The 13,138-nt window shown below is 53.8% G+C and overlaps 4 protein-coding genes across 4 annotated transcripts; 1 reads left to right on the top strand and 3 right to left on the bottom strand.

The window, feature by feature from the left end:
* Positions 1-276: 276 nt before the first annotated feature.
* On the bottom strand, positions 277-4,011 carry AB675_8891 (Ankyrin-1; the record flags this gene model as incomplete). The annotated part of the gene is made up of 1 exon (XM_018149376.1): positions 277-4,011. The coding sequence occupies one exon, from the start codon at positions 4,009-4,011 to the stop codon at positions 277-279; it is 3,735 nt and encodes a 1,244-aa protein (XP_017996140.1).
* Positions 4,012-4,559: 548 nt separating this feature from the next.
* On the top strand, positions 4,560-6,606 carry AB675_8890 (Cell division control protein 1; the record flags this gene model as incomplete). The annotated part of the gene is made up of 3 exons (XM_018149375.1): positions 4,560-4,736; positions 4,793-5,381; positions 5,447-6,606. 3 exons carry the CDS (start codon positions 4,560-4,562, stop codon positions 6,604-6,606), a joined length of 1,926 nt encoding a protein of 641 aa, XP_017996089.1.
* A 699-nt stretch (positions 6,607-7,305) lies between these two features.
* On the bottom strand, positions 7,306-8,921 carry AB675_8889 (uncharacterized protein; the record flags this gene model as incomplete). The annotated part of the gene is made up of 2 exons (XM_018149373.1): positions 7,306-8,820; positions 8,868-8,921. The coding sequence occupies 2 exons, from the start codon at positions 8,919-8,921 to the stop codon at positions 7,306-7,308; spliced, it is 1,569 nt and encodes a 522-aa protein (XP_017996119.1).
* Positions 8,922-9,217: 296 nt separating this feature from the next.
* Positions 9,218-12,711, bottom strand: AB675_8888 (uncharacterized protein; the record flags this gene model as incomplete). The annotated part of the gene is made up of 3 exons (XM_018149372.1): positions 9,218-9,634; positions 9,711-10,049; positions 10,765-12,711. 3 exons carry the CDS (start codon positions 12,709-12,711, stop codon positions 9,218-9,220), a joined length of 2,703 nt encoding a protein of 900 aa, XP_017996074.1.
* Positions 12,712-13,138: the final 427 nt, after the last annotated feature.

Below are 13,138 nucleotides of genomic sequence, written 5' to 3'. Positions count from 1 at the left end.
TCCGGCTGCATCGAAGCTCCTGCCAGACCGGTTGACTCGGCCCAAGGATCCGACCTTTCGGCAGACCGGATGACTGCTTGCTCAGGTTTGTCCCTGGCGTGTTGACTTTGATAGCTGGTTGTGCATGTAGCATCGTCTCGTACAAGCGACTCCGAAGCATGAATCAACGGACAGCAGACCTTGTGACTGGAAGTGGCCCGTTGTCGCCAAGGCCGTCCTGCTGTGCACAGCCTGATAGGATACGTTCTGTTCTGCACTTATATTTCCACAACTCGACTATGCCAATTCCAGCTCTTCCAAATGCAGATCCTGCGTGAGAGTGTCCACGCTATCCCGACTTGCAAGCCTGACATCACTACTACTCGTCCCAAACCGCTTCAGCTTCCCCTGCTCCTTCTCTGCAGTCTTCTTCTCCTGCCTCAAGAACTTGACAATCTCGAAATGCGCACTCTTCTCCGCCCAATGCATCGCCGTAAAGCCATGTCGATCTCGACTGAACGGATCGGCTTTGTACTCTCTTACCAGAGCACGAACAGTGTTGACGTCGTTCTGGTGGGATGCGACAAGGAGAGGTGTCATGCCGCGGTCGTTGCGGGCTTCGACGTTGGCGCCTGCCTCGAGGAGCCGGCGAACGGCTGGAAGGGATCTGGAAGAAGCGGCTTTGTGTATTGCCTGCTGTCCCGTCGAGGTTTTGGCGTGGACATCTGCGTTCTGCTGCAGGCACCAGTCTACCAGGTCAGCGTCACCGAGGCTGGCCGCGATATGTAATGCTCGCCAGCCATGGTAGCCTTTCTGCTCGATTGAAGCGCCTGCTGTCATCAGAAGTTCAGCAATCTCCTCCTGTTTTTCCTGGATCGCCACATGCAGTGGTGGCTGTCCGTCTTCGTCGGTGGCATTGACGTTGAGCATCCCTTGCTGCAAGAGGCTGTGCAGGAGATCCTTGTCGCCGCGCTCGATGGCCAGGGTGACATTGTTCTCCGCGCCCGGCGCCCCAAGCAGCTGCCATTCAAGCGAACGGAGATACTTGTGGACATCGTAGTGGGCGCAAAAGAAGGCGACCTCCCGAGGTCGTGCTTCAGCATGGTCGACCTGGAGCAATTGCTGTTCTGTGTAGTAGGGCTCGTAGCCGATGAGCTGCTCGACCGTCTCGAGATGTCCAGCTCGGGCGGCGTGATGTAGCGCAATGTTGCCCTTGATGTCGGTCGTCAGAAGGTCTGCTCTGTATTCGAGCAAGCTGACGACTGTATCCACGTGTCCTCCGCGGGCTGCTCGGTGCAAGGCCGTCCATTGATCATGAGCTCTATGCGACACATCAGCTCCGTGTTCGAGGAGTACTTGGGCGACCGCAGCATGTCCAGCTGTTGCTGCCAGGTCCAACGGTGTGAGCCCAAGCCTGTTCTGCGCCGAGATGAATGCTCCCGCGTTTATCAACATCTTGCTAATCGCCAAAGAGCCCCTCAACGCCGCGACATGTAAAGGCGTGTTGTTGCGGTCGTCATTGGCTCCGATCAAAGCATTCGAATCAAGCAGGAATTGGACCATCGTCTCCGAGTCCAAATCGACTGCCTTGTGCAATGCTGTCTGGCCACCTCCGCATTGTACATCGAGCTGCTGGTGGCCATACTTAAGCAGTACTTTGGCCATACTTATTCTCCCATATGAGACAGCCAGGTACATCGGTGTACTCTTTGCTAGATTCTTGTCGAAGATATTGGCACCTTCCACAATAAGCAACTCCGCCGTCTCCTCATGCCCATGGAAACTTGCTTCATGCAGAGCTGAAGACCCGTGGACGTTTCTTGCGGTCAGGTTCGGCTCTTCCTGTTGACCGATGAGATAACGCACAAGCTCTGTCAGCCCAAAGCTGACTGCAAGGCTAATTCCTCCACCTCCGTTTGGAGCGTGGCTCCATTGCCACACGCGGTCGTTATATTTCCGCTGGTCAGCTGTGTTCGCGTCACGCACCTTGACTACGGCCATGAGTGCTTGACTGGACGAAAGAATAGGTAAGACGAGGTCTGCGTACTTTCCAAGCTCGATCTCTCGGGCGTGGAAGCCCCAGTAGCTGGCGGCATAGTTGCCAAATGGGCGCCTCGCCATTACTGTCTGTGCGTGAACTCGACTGCCTTGCGACACGTCTTGCAAGGATCTAAGAGACAAATACTTCAAGCACGTCCTTAGGATAGCGAGCTCGGCATCTTTGAACAGATTGTGTTCGTGGCTAACGAGATACTCCTCAAGGGTATAATGGACCAGATGTACAACGCCAGAGTCGTGCTCGTGTTCAACGAGCCCGTTGCAGTATTCGAGGATCTTCCTCGGTGATATCAGGGCGTCTTCGTCGAGGTCCTCGTCTTCGTCTTGCACAGCTAGAGCGTGCCGCAATTCTGTCATGGTCAATGGCCTCCGGGCATGAGAGAGCCACATCAAAGTCTGGAAAGCAATATCACACCAGCGCGGTGGCAGCCTCTGTATGCGCTCGATTGTTGACGTAAAGACACCGGTCAAGTCGCTCGACAGAGACTTCAGAGAGCGTCTGACGTCGGCCCTCGAGGAGGACTCCAGGATATTGGAGATTTGTAGAGATGGCAACAGAAACATTCCGTTGGCTGTTTGACATAGCTCCTCAACCACCTCATGTTTCAGCTTGTCGTCAAATATAGCTTCCCAGTCTGGGTACTTCTCGATCTTATGGAGGAGGAAACGTCGTAGATCTTCTTCAGTAGCGGTTACGGCAACACTCGCGGAGTTTTGGAGGTACTGAGGGACAACTTCCAGCAAGTGTGGACGGGTCGTGACCAGAATCTTCAGGCCAGCGTACTCCTCACGGATGCTTTGAATGGCCTGAAAGAATCCAGGTCGTTGCGTCACGGCGTTCGTTTCGTCCAAAGCATCAATCACCAGGAAAATGCTGGAATGGGTTGAGATGACGCGTTGAAACACTCGTTGCAGCTTTCGAAACCAGGTCCGATCCTTCTCGACGTCTCTTGTCTTCTGGTAAAACTCCGAGACGGCTGGTGGAATGGTCGCACATGGTACACAGCATTGTCGTAGAATGCTGCGGATCATGTGAACATCGTTCCTCAGATCAACCTCAGAGTAGTCAAAATAGTAGTGAGCGACGCGGATGTCCTCGTTACCACCATATCTTTCGACAAGATTGTCCAAGATTTTGGTGCACAAGACAGACTTACCCACACCCGGACCGCCGACACAGACCAAGTCTTGCACATCGTTACTAAGCCACGACTGAAACTCTGGTGTCTCGAGCAACCATTGACCAGTGCCTGGAGTGCGATGGTTCTGTAAATCTTTGTTCTTTCGGAGGTCTTCGATGGGACACAGCCAGTCTAGGATATCAGACTTGCGTCGCTCCTGCTCTCGCATCTCTTGCAGGCGCGCGGCGTTCGTAACTTCCCGCATATCATTGGATGTACTCTTCAGCAATGGCAGGAGGTCCAGGACTGCTTTGAGTTGTGCTTGCCGTTTCTCATTAGCTTCCACGCCTGTCAACTCCGCCATTTGCTCCTCCAGCTTTTGAATACCTATGACAGTCTTCTCCGTGTCTGTCGTGTTTTTGAGGAGTATCTTGTACCCCTGGATATCCGCCGCGAATGCAAAAGTAGACCGGTACCTCCTCAGTGAGTCCATCAATGAAAGAACTTCTTCCTCCTTGAATGGCCATATCAGCCGCTCGACTGCTCTCTTGAACTTGCCATCTGGAGTCCTGAGCTTGTCGCCAATACGCTCGATGCGCTGGCGACAGGCTCGTAGGGCATTCTGCAAGACACTGTCTCCATCAAACTCATGTGTCTTGGCTGGTCCGCTATTGATGAAGTCATTGAGCTCTGTGAGCACGCCTCCCAGAAGCAGAAGTTCGTCACGTAGCTCGCTGACATTCTTGGTGCGTTCCTTGACGGCGCTGACATAGCCATAGACAGCACCAGCGACCTGAATAGCAAGTGTGGCAAGACCCGCGATCCCAGATGCGACCGATACAGGATCTCCCATCTTCAGTGTATCCGATGGTCAAGATTGATTCCATACAGCACATTCACACTCAGGTTTGTTTGCCGTCGGGTGGCCATCCTCGTCCCTGGACACATCCGTTCAGAAGAGTTTCAACTTCCGTTAAATGCTGCCGGGGGCGAATGAGCACGCCAGAGCTCTCGATCAAGTACCAAGTCGTGTCTGTCCGGACGGAATCCAGAACAACATCTGCACGTTACACGGGCAATAAAGATGGCTTAGCAAGCCTAATGCCATCGGTGAGACCGGATGACACTCAACGGCGCTCTTCGCTTCGGGATCCCCAGGCACATTCGCCGATTGGCCGCCCGTCACACGGGTGCACGCGTCGCCTAAAAGTCCTGAATAAAGCTTAAACAGTCCGGGGTTCTTGAAGGGGATGACTTTTCGAAATTCCATGCGCTTGTGTGCTCGGACGACACATGTTGATGTACTGACGAAGTGCCTGGTGATCTGGCTAAGGACAGGAAGAATATCCTGCACCATGGTAGACGCCTTCTCGCGTCAGCACACCTTCTTATAATCAGGCGATGAAACATCACAAACTACCAGATCGAGGCATCGATGTTCTGTCACTCCTCCGCCGGAGAATACTGCGCCTGACGACGGGCCTCATACTGGTGTGGTGGATAGCAATATGGTGGGGCGAGAGCGGCATCTACAGCAGCACCGTGTCGCAGTGCTCGTGGGAGAATTGGGAGACATGGGTCCGCCCTCCACCCCTCGACAACAACATCGAGCTGATCTGACCGCGAGACTATAGACCACCCAAGCACAGCCACATCACGTTCTCCTCATAGCAGACCCCCAGCTCGTCGATCCGCACACCTACCCAGGCCGGCCATGGCCTTTGAGCACGCTAACCATACTCTACACCGACCTGTACCTCCGCCGCGCATACCGCACGCTTCAACAGACTCTCCGTCCAGACTCAACACTCTTCCTCGGTGACCTCTTCGACGGCGGCAGAGAGTGGGGAACAGCAGACTACAAGTCGCCGGAAGACCGGTACAAAGGCTACGGCGACAAGTTCTGGCGCAAAGAGTACAGGCGCTTCTCGAACCTATTCCTGCAAAACTGGTTTCATGGCTCCATCTCAAGCCATGCCGCACCCTACGGTCGCAGACTTATCGCCTCAGTGCCGGGCAATCATGACCAGGGCTTTGCAAGTGGGATCGACCCCGCGGTCAAGAGCAGATTCGACGCTTTCTTCGGACCCTTGAACCGCGTGGATGTGTTGGGAAATCACTCATTCGTATCCCTCGACACGGTCTCCCTCAGCGCAATGGACCAAGTCGATCCCAACACAGGCGCACACGGCGGCGGGGATGCCAGCGCCTCAGCTACCGCCAGTAGCCACCTCTGGCGACCAGTCGAAGAATTTCTAGCGCCGCCAAATCCCTCCGACACCATGCAGTCCAGCGAGAGTACGATCTCCTCCAACCCAACATGAAATTCCCACCAGACCTCATCGATCTCGCAGACCCCTACGCCCCCTCCAATCCCCGCCACCAACCACCAACACCCGACATCCCCACCTCACAATTCCCAACCATCATCCTCTCCCACGTCCCCCTCTTCCGCCCAGACAACACCCCCTGCGGCCCCCACCGTGAAGGCCGCCCCCACATCCCTCTCTCCGCCGGTTACCAGTATCAAAACGTGCTAACCCCGCTCATCTCTTCCGACATCATCAAGCACCTCAATTCAGAAGAGATCGTGCAGATCTACTCCGGCGACGACCACGATTACTGCGAGATCACGCATTCGGAGTATACGGGCGCCATCAAGGAGATTACTGTGAAATCTATGTCTTGGGCTATGGGCGTGAGAATTCCGGGAGTGCAACTGGTTAGTTTGTGGAATCCGGTCGATTTGAAGAAAGCTGTAAATGAGGCGTTCGCTGATCCCGATGTTGACGGATCGAATCCTACGCGCCTCCCGGCGCCGAAGGACACACTCCAGAACCACCTCTGCCTTCTGCCTGTTCAGCTGGACGTCTTCATTCGCTACGCCCAGCTTCTCGGCTTGACGCTGGTGATCCTGGCGATTGATACGGTCCGCACAACGCGGCGGAGGAGGCAATTGAGGAAGACGACGCCGTATGATCGGTCTGAACCGTTGTTGCCTCTTGTTAGTACGACCACAACTACGAACCCTTCCAAAGATGCTATTGCGCGCAAGCGCTCAAACTCAAACTCCGCCAACCAGCTTCTAGCTGCTACTGCAAATGGTGCAGCGACGGAGCGATTGTCTGCACGGAGCAGCTACGGCAACCTGCCAGCCTCTTCGCGATCGGCGTCACCTGCGAAGGCGTCGTCGTATAGTCCGCCGAGGGAGTACAGTGACAGCAGCAATCCATTCACTTTCCAATCGACTGAAACAGCAGCTTCGCCAAACAATGACGAAGACGACGATGACGACTGGGGAATGCCCAGCAAGAAAAACCGAGCACTTATGCTCCCACCAAAGGGAGGCGCCCTCACGATATTCGGGCGGAAGATATACCAGGTAGCCTGGCCGGTCTTGCTGGTTTATGGTTGGTTCTTGTGGCGGGATCGTGAACCGGGGATCTAGTAAATGCTGTGAAGAGACGGGAATTAGGTCACTAGGGTCATAGAACCATGAGATTTGTTAGCATATAAATGAGTATTGTCATTGAATAGTAGTGTTGTCGACTTGCAGACACCTACTTGATCATTTAAATAATGGACTCAAGCAAGTGTCGCCCATCTCATCCGCTCTTGGGATATACCTCCGATATGATATGCTGATTCTGATCTACGCAGCCAGGAGGCATTGTAGATGGAATGGCAGTCGCCAACTTCTGCCAATGTCTTCCATCTAGTGGAATGATCATCCCGGAGTCGTCCAACAAGCTCGCCCCACCAGATAGCAGCACGTGCTATCGAAGTATGGCATCGCTGGTGGGGATGTTCTGTTGTAAAGAAAAGAAAAGAGGAGGGAATCATGGGCAAGACGAGGATTTATACTTGTTCAAGACGTGCAGATCCGAGGCAAGCCGAAGCGATTCACTCTACTGACTCGATGATGAGTATTCACTGTTGGTTGCAGGAAGCCAGAGTTCGACTGCTGCCTGTGATCACCCGTTCAAGCAGCTGGAAAGGGGGGTGAAGAGTACTCTGCTTTGACTTGAGGAAGGAGTGCTGCTCTGCTTCTGTTAATGGTAGGGCTACTCAAGCCCCGAAGGGGCAGCTTGTGTTCCAGTGAACACATGCTTGCATGTGTGCCTAAAAGTCACCACCCAACATGTACTCAAGCGCGTCCCAAGAGCTTCTCCGCGAAGCCTTCCGAAACTAGTTCTTCCTCGGCCATTTCCTCCATCTGCTCTGCGACCCACGCGCGACTCTGTCCGCCGAGATCAATCTTGCCTCCCAGATCAGCTCCCAAGTCCGCGGGTTTGCCCTGCAGGACCTGCGCGACTGTGCAGCGGAAGGCTGCGCGTTGGGCGAGGAGAGCTGCTTCGGGGTCGGGTGCGCTGGAAGTGAGGCCTATTGAGAGACCCGCCTGGGAGTTCTGCGCGGTGGACGGAGGTGGGGAAAGGTATAGGCGTGTAGCATTTCGGTAGAAGGTCTCGGCGTTAGCCAGCAACTGCGCTGCGTGTTTCACCGCAGTGGAGTATGGGTTTGGAGGGAATGACAGGGCGTGTTGCAACAGGGACGCGTCGCCACGTAGGGAGTGCGTGAGAGCTTGTTGTGCAGGCGTCGATTGTGGAATGTTGCCAGCGGTGCCGAGCGTACTTATTGCGGTGGACAGGGCGGTCCACTGGTCGGCGTGGTATCCCGGAGGGTCTGTCAAGGACAGGGCGGATGAAACCGACAGCAGTGCTTCAGCTTGGGCTATCAGGAGCGGGTGAGATATTGGTGGTGGGGTGAAGAGTTCGGAGAGGCGGGTTTTGTAGGTCGCGAGGTCGATGAGAGAGTGACGAAAGGAGGCATCGAGGAGTTCGGTTGTAAGGTTCGTCTTCGTGAGGGTGATCTCTTCGGCACGGCTGTCGTCGGCTGTGGTCGTGCTGTCTTGGGTATTGGTCAGCACGTCGACTTTCTGCACGAGAGGTGTTGAGTATTCTGAGATCCACGGCAACGTCGGCGATGACGGAGGTGGTATTATATCTCCTAGTACTGATGTGAGTGTTGTGAGCGTTGCAAGCTGCGCCAGAACGGTGTCGATCAGGGTGTCAGCCGTGATGGGCTCGACGACGCTGAACCACTGATCCTCTGCTGCAGATGCTGACACGGAGGGAGATGATTCTCGTGTGGAGGACGACTCTGGTTCCTGCGGCGTCTCGTTCATTGCTTGCCGCTGCTGCTCGCTTTCCTCAAATCGAAACTCTTGGACACTGTAGCATCTGGCAAGAAGCTCGAGCGCCTCTTCAAGCATTTTCAGCGCCACATCAGTACGCGCCTCATCCTTGGCGAGCTCTTCAGCGACGGTAGTCAAGACTTGGGCTGTATTGAACAAGGTCTCAGGATTCTCCGGGTCTAATTGCAGAGCATAGCGATGTGATTCGAGAGCCTGCTCGAGCACCGCACGCACTGGGACATCTAGTGCTCTGATCATTGCGGGATGTGTTGCAATCTCGAGCTCGACTCGAGCCTTGTTGTAGGAGAGATCAAGACTTTTAGGATACCTAGCGAGACCTTGAGTGTAGACTTCGATGGCACGATTGAAGAATCGTAACGACTTTGATGCGTCCCCGGCTCGCCACTTGCCTGCTGCATCTTCGTGGTCGACGCCTACGGCGAGGTAGTCGTCTGCGTCTTCAAGAACCTGAATGGGTCAATGTTGTGTAGCGAACGCCCATACGAAAGACATACTTGCTCCTTGCTTTTCTTCTTGCTCTGCTTGATCATTGTCTTCGGTTTGGCCATGGCTGCAATACTGTACGTGCCGTGAAGAGTAGTCGTCTTGCTCAGATGGAATCTTGAATTGAATTCTCGGCTAAAGCACCGTCCAAACAGTTCATTAGCGCTCGAAGGAATTTGCGGCGTATTGTCTGCGTGATAGGATGAAGAGTTAGGGTATATGTACGGGGAGTGGTTGTGTTCACTTTTGAATGAGGCAAATTTGCCTCGTTCAGGCGTCACTCTGGCTCCAGAATTTCTGGAGAGGGCATTTTCACTCTGGTTGATGGAATTAGGTCCTCGAGATTTGCCATTGTTACGAACTATGCTAGCGGACTGTCGTTTCGCCTTTCACATTTCTTAGAATTGCCCTCAGGCGCCATTCGATAGCAGTTCGAAAGTGTTTCTTCAAATTTGTAAGGGCCACCATACGCAGATGGGGAGGAATACATGGCCACAAGATCTTCCTTGATCGCCTCGACTGGTTCTGCTTCCCGTTCCTGCCGCTCACTGGCCTCGTCTGGATCAGCTGGGAGCCTCGGCCACACCTGCCATAGTCTGCTGCGCGCACTAGAGTCGTAGCCACAGCCATAGCCGTCGCAACTCTCATCACAGATGTGAGTCTCAGGTGCTCTCAGGATCTCGATCTCACCCGCAGCAGAACACTTCGAGAGAGGCCGTCCAGCACCTCGAATGGCTCGAATGGCGGCAACAATCTGCTCTATTCGGCTGATCTTGGCCTGGAAGTTCCAAACGCGTCAGCTGCATATGCACACCCATCATGCTTTGGAAATGGACTAATTGCTGCACACTTACTCGTTCTGTTTCCGCGATAGCAAGGTGCCGATGCATGTTGTTCGCCGGGTCGATCAATGCCTTGCGCCACTCGACCACTAGCTGAACGTGTTCGTCTGGACACGAACACGTGTCTTTGTGGTGAGGCTGCATGGCTTCGAGGATGATGGTTACTGCAGCGGAGCGGATTGGGTGGCGGATGGTGTTGAAGGTACGAATGATCCAGAGACACGTTTTGATGGCGTCTGACACGGTAGGAGACTGCTCTGCGACCTCTCTGGCGCAGTTCAGGACCTCGATTTCTGCGGGAGAGACACCGGCGCCTTCCAGATCTGTTTGGCTGTGGTGTAGGACATCTTGCTCGGTAGCTGGAAGTGGAGAATAACTCTTGTGAGAAAGGCAGATGATGGAATACAGAGAAGAATGCGAGTAACATCCAAGAGCAAGCAGACTGATATGAGAGGGGAGATTGGCTGATGTAAGAGAGGAAGATAAAGATGATGCAAGATAGGTGCGTTTAGGACATGATGCAAGAGCTGTGTTTCCATGAAGATGATGCAAGAGCTGCGTTCAAGAAATGATGCAAGAAGCCGGCGTATAGGAACATGGTGCAAGAGAGGTAAGTTCAGGAAGACGGATCTGCTGTGCATTCTAGGCACCGTCCTCCATGTCTTTGCAGCGTTGCATTATAGACAACGGCACAGTAGTTGTGAAGGCTTGGGGAACTTACATTTCCTGCAATTCTCTATTTCCAAGCATTGATCACATCCCCCACAACACCCATATCCCCCTTCTTAGCCTCATTCTCAACAAAACTCTTCACAATCGGACTAATACTATGCCACACACCATTGGCCATGACCGCAAACTTCCACGTTCCATCAATATCAGGTACCAAGCCCACTTTCGGCTTTCCCCCTTCTATCTCAGCTGGCGATGTCTCTGATCTCTTAAGCTGACCTGGCTGAGGCTCGGTGCTTGAAGACCATCCCGTGGTCGAAGGGTCGGTATTAGCACGTTTCTGGCCGACCATATCGAGTCGTTCTTGAACAGCCTTGACAGCGTTCTCTTGGACAAGTCCAGGCTGGTCGAAGTGAGCTGCAGCTAAGCCTTTGGCAGAGAGTTGTGCTTTGACGAGTTCGGTTTCCGCTGGATGGGTGAAGGCGTAGGCACCGATGGCAAGGGCAATGACGGCAATGACGTAGATGAGCTTGACGGCGATGAGGAGATAGAGTGGTGCGAGGGGAACGCGGGCAACGATGACACCGGCTTCGCGGTGTTGCTCTATCACGTTCGTCAGCGGAGCGAAGGCGCCGACGGAGCGGGCGAGGGTGTTCTTGGAGAACTGTGTTGCCCAGACTGTACTGAGTTCGATCATGCCAGAGGAGTCGGACACGGACACAGCGGCGAGATTGGCGATGGTAGCGAGCGTAAGGTCGACGCTTGGCTTGAAGTCTGGTGTGAGCCCGTACACGGAGTATTGACCGAGGAAGAGGGCTGCCATCTCTGGTGAGGCGATGACTGGATCGAAGTGAAGTAGCGAGCCATTCGACCAAGCGTACGTGATGTTGGCGACGGTAGAACTGCAGTTGAGGAACCACATGTTCCCGGCGCCGGTGAAGGCAAACTCGGGATCGCTGTAAAGAATGTCAGGAGTGTTGTCGTAGGCAGGGTAGTTGATGGCCCAAGTGCCGAAGTGCATGGGATTGCGAGGTAAGATTTCAGGCCACTGTGGTCCTCCGGAGCCGCCCGGGACTGTAGTTTTGACAAGTCCTGGGATCTCGTTGAGCGCAGCATCACCGGCGAATGCGATGCCTGTGGTGTTGAGAGGTGAGACACCCAGATCATGCGGAGCCGTCTCATTACCAAGCACAGTTGGCCAATTTCGTTGTATATTGCCACGAAAGCCTTTCGAGCACGCGAATCCGCCATCGTATGCGCCATCGGTAGGGCGATCAGAGAGACATTTCGCCGTCATAGGTGTGCACTGCGTGGAAATCCCAGGGCTAGACGCCGTGAAGTCCAGTGCGGAGTTGGCTCTAGGATCAGTGAAGAAGAACCAGTTTGTCGAGTTGACCGTGAAATTGCTGACAGAATTGTCGGTCTGGACACCATATTGCAGTTTTGTTGCATTCAGCGAACTTGCCAATGTCAGGTGAACTGATGCCAAGTCAGCGGCAGCCAATTTCAGGCTGCATGGCCAAAAAGTATTGGTGCTCCAGAAGAGAGAAAGATTGGTATTGGGACCATCTGCACAGAGTCCGAGCGCGCCGGTAGTATCATCGGCTGTCCTATCAAGCTGTCTGCCGTATTTCTGGCTGTTCGTAGTGTTCGACAAAATTGTGATTGCGGTGGCATGAGTAGCAATACCGAACCATGTGTCCACAAGGGGTATCAGCAGACCAAGAAATGTTATAAACGCAAGGATCCAGGCGACAGCGGGAACAGGCGAGATAAGCCGTTCTTTCTTGAGCCACCTGTAGATCAACGTATCTTTCAAAGGACTGATGCCGTTGCCGCCAAGTAAGCTAATCAATATCGTGAGCTGCTCTGGATCTGGTAGGACGGCATCCTCGCCTCGTTTCGATTGCTGGACGATGTATCTTGCAGCGAAGAATGCTACTAATGCCATGATCGAGCTCGTCAAATATGGTATGATTCTGCTTGTCCAGCTGGCGATGGTCGTCAAGGTAGTCGCATTGTACCTGACCAGGTAGGCATTGGAACCACCATTGTGTCTGACGTCGCGAATAATGGCCAGCCAGTCCTGCTTAGCAGCAACAGTGGTGTTGAGGGCCAGTTCGGCGTAACCCTCCCATGGCTTGACCTGGTGCTCGAATATGAAGGCGAGTAGGACTGCGAGGATGACCAGTATAGGAAGACATGGTAGAGCGACGCCTGTCACGATAGCCCAGACAGCGCTGCGGACATCCTTGTCCGGACGTTGATTGCGATCTGGCTCGATAGCTGTTGGTGAGTCGACCTGCTGTATGTCAGTAATTGGAGCTATCTTTTCAGCCATAGTCTCAACTGAAAAGCTCGTATCCTGGGAGCCTCAGCATGAAGAGGAAGTTAGAACAGACTTCATGGCTTGGGAATCAGTGGTAGACATAGCCCGCGCTGGAAGGCATCAGAGCAGACCTGCCTCGGAGGCGCAAAGCCGCTCAGCTAGCCACAAAGCCTTGCAGGCATACTGAGTGTGTTCTGGTCTACCAAATCATGCAGGAATTTGGCAGGCATGTTGCCTTTCTGGAGTCCTCATGGAAGCGACCCCCATAACAGGCTCTCATATCAGGACGACATGCCGATCTAGGGTTTGCACAAGTCTTAACATCCCTTTTTGTGACACAAGCTGAAAGCTTCTGCATTTCAGGCTTCGAATTGCTGTTCTCTCGAGTCTCTGTGAGCCTGTCAGGAGATACATTATGCAGCTAATAAATAAGGCAACG

The sequence above is a fragment of the Cyphellophora attinorum genome, assembly GCF_001299255.1.
Source record: "Cyphellophora attinorum strain CBS 131958 chromosome Unknown Contig33, whole genome shotgun sequence".
Lineage (NCBI taxonomy): Eukaryota > Fungi > Ascomycota > Eurotiomycetes > Chaetothyriales > Cyphellophoraceae > Cyphellophora > Cyphellophora attinorum.
The sequence above is the reverse complement of the archived record's forward strand: the minus strand, read 5'-3'. Positions and strand labels throughout refer to the sequence as shown.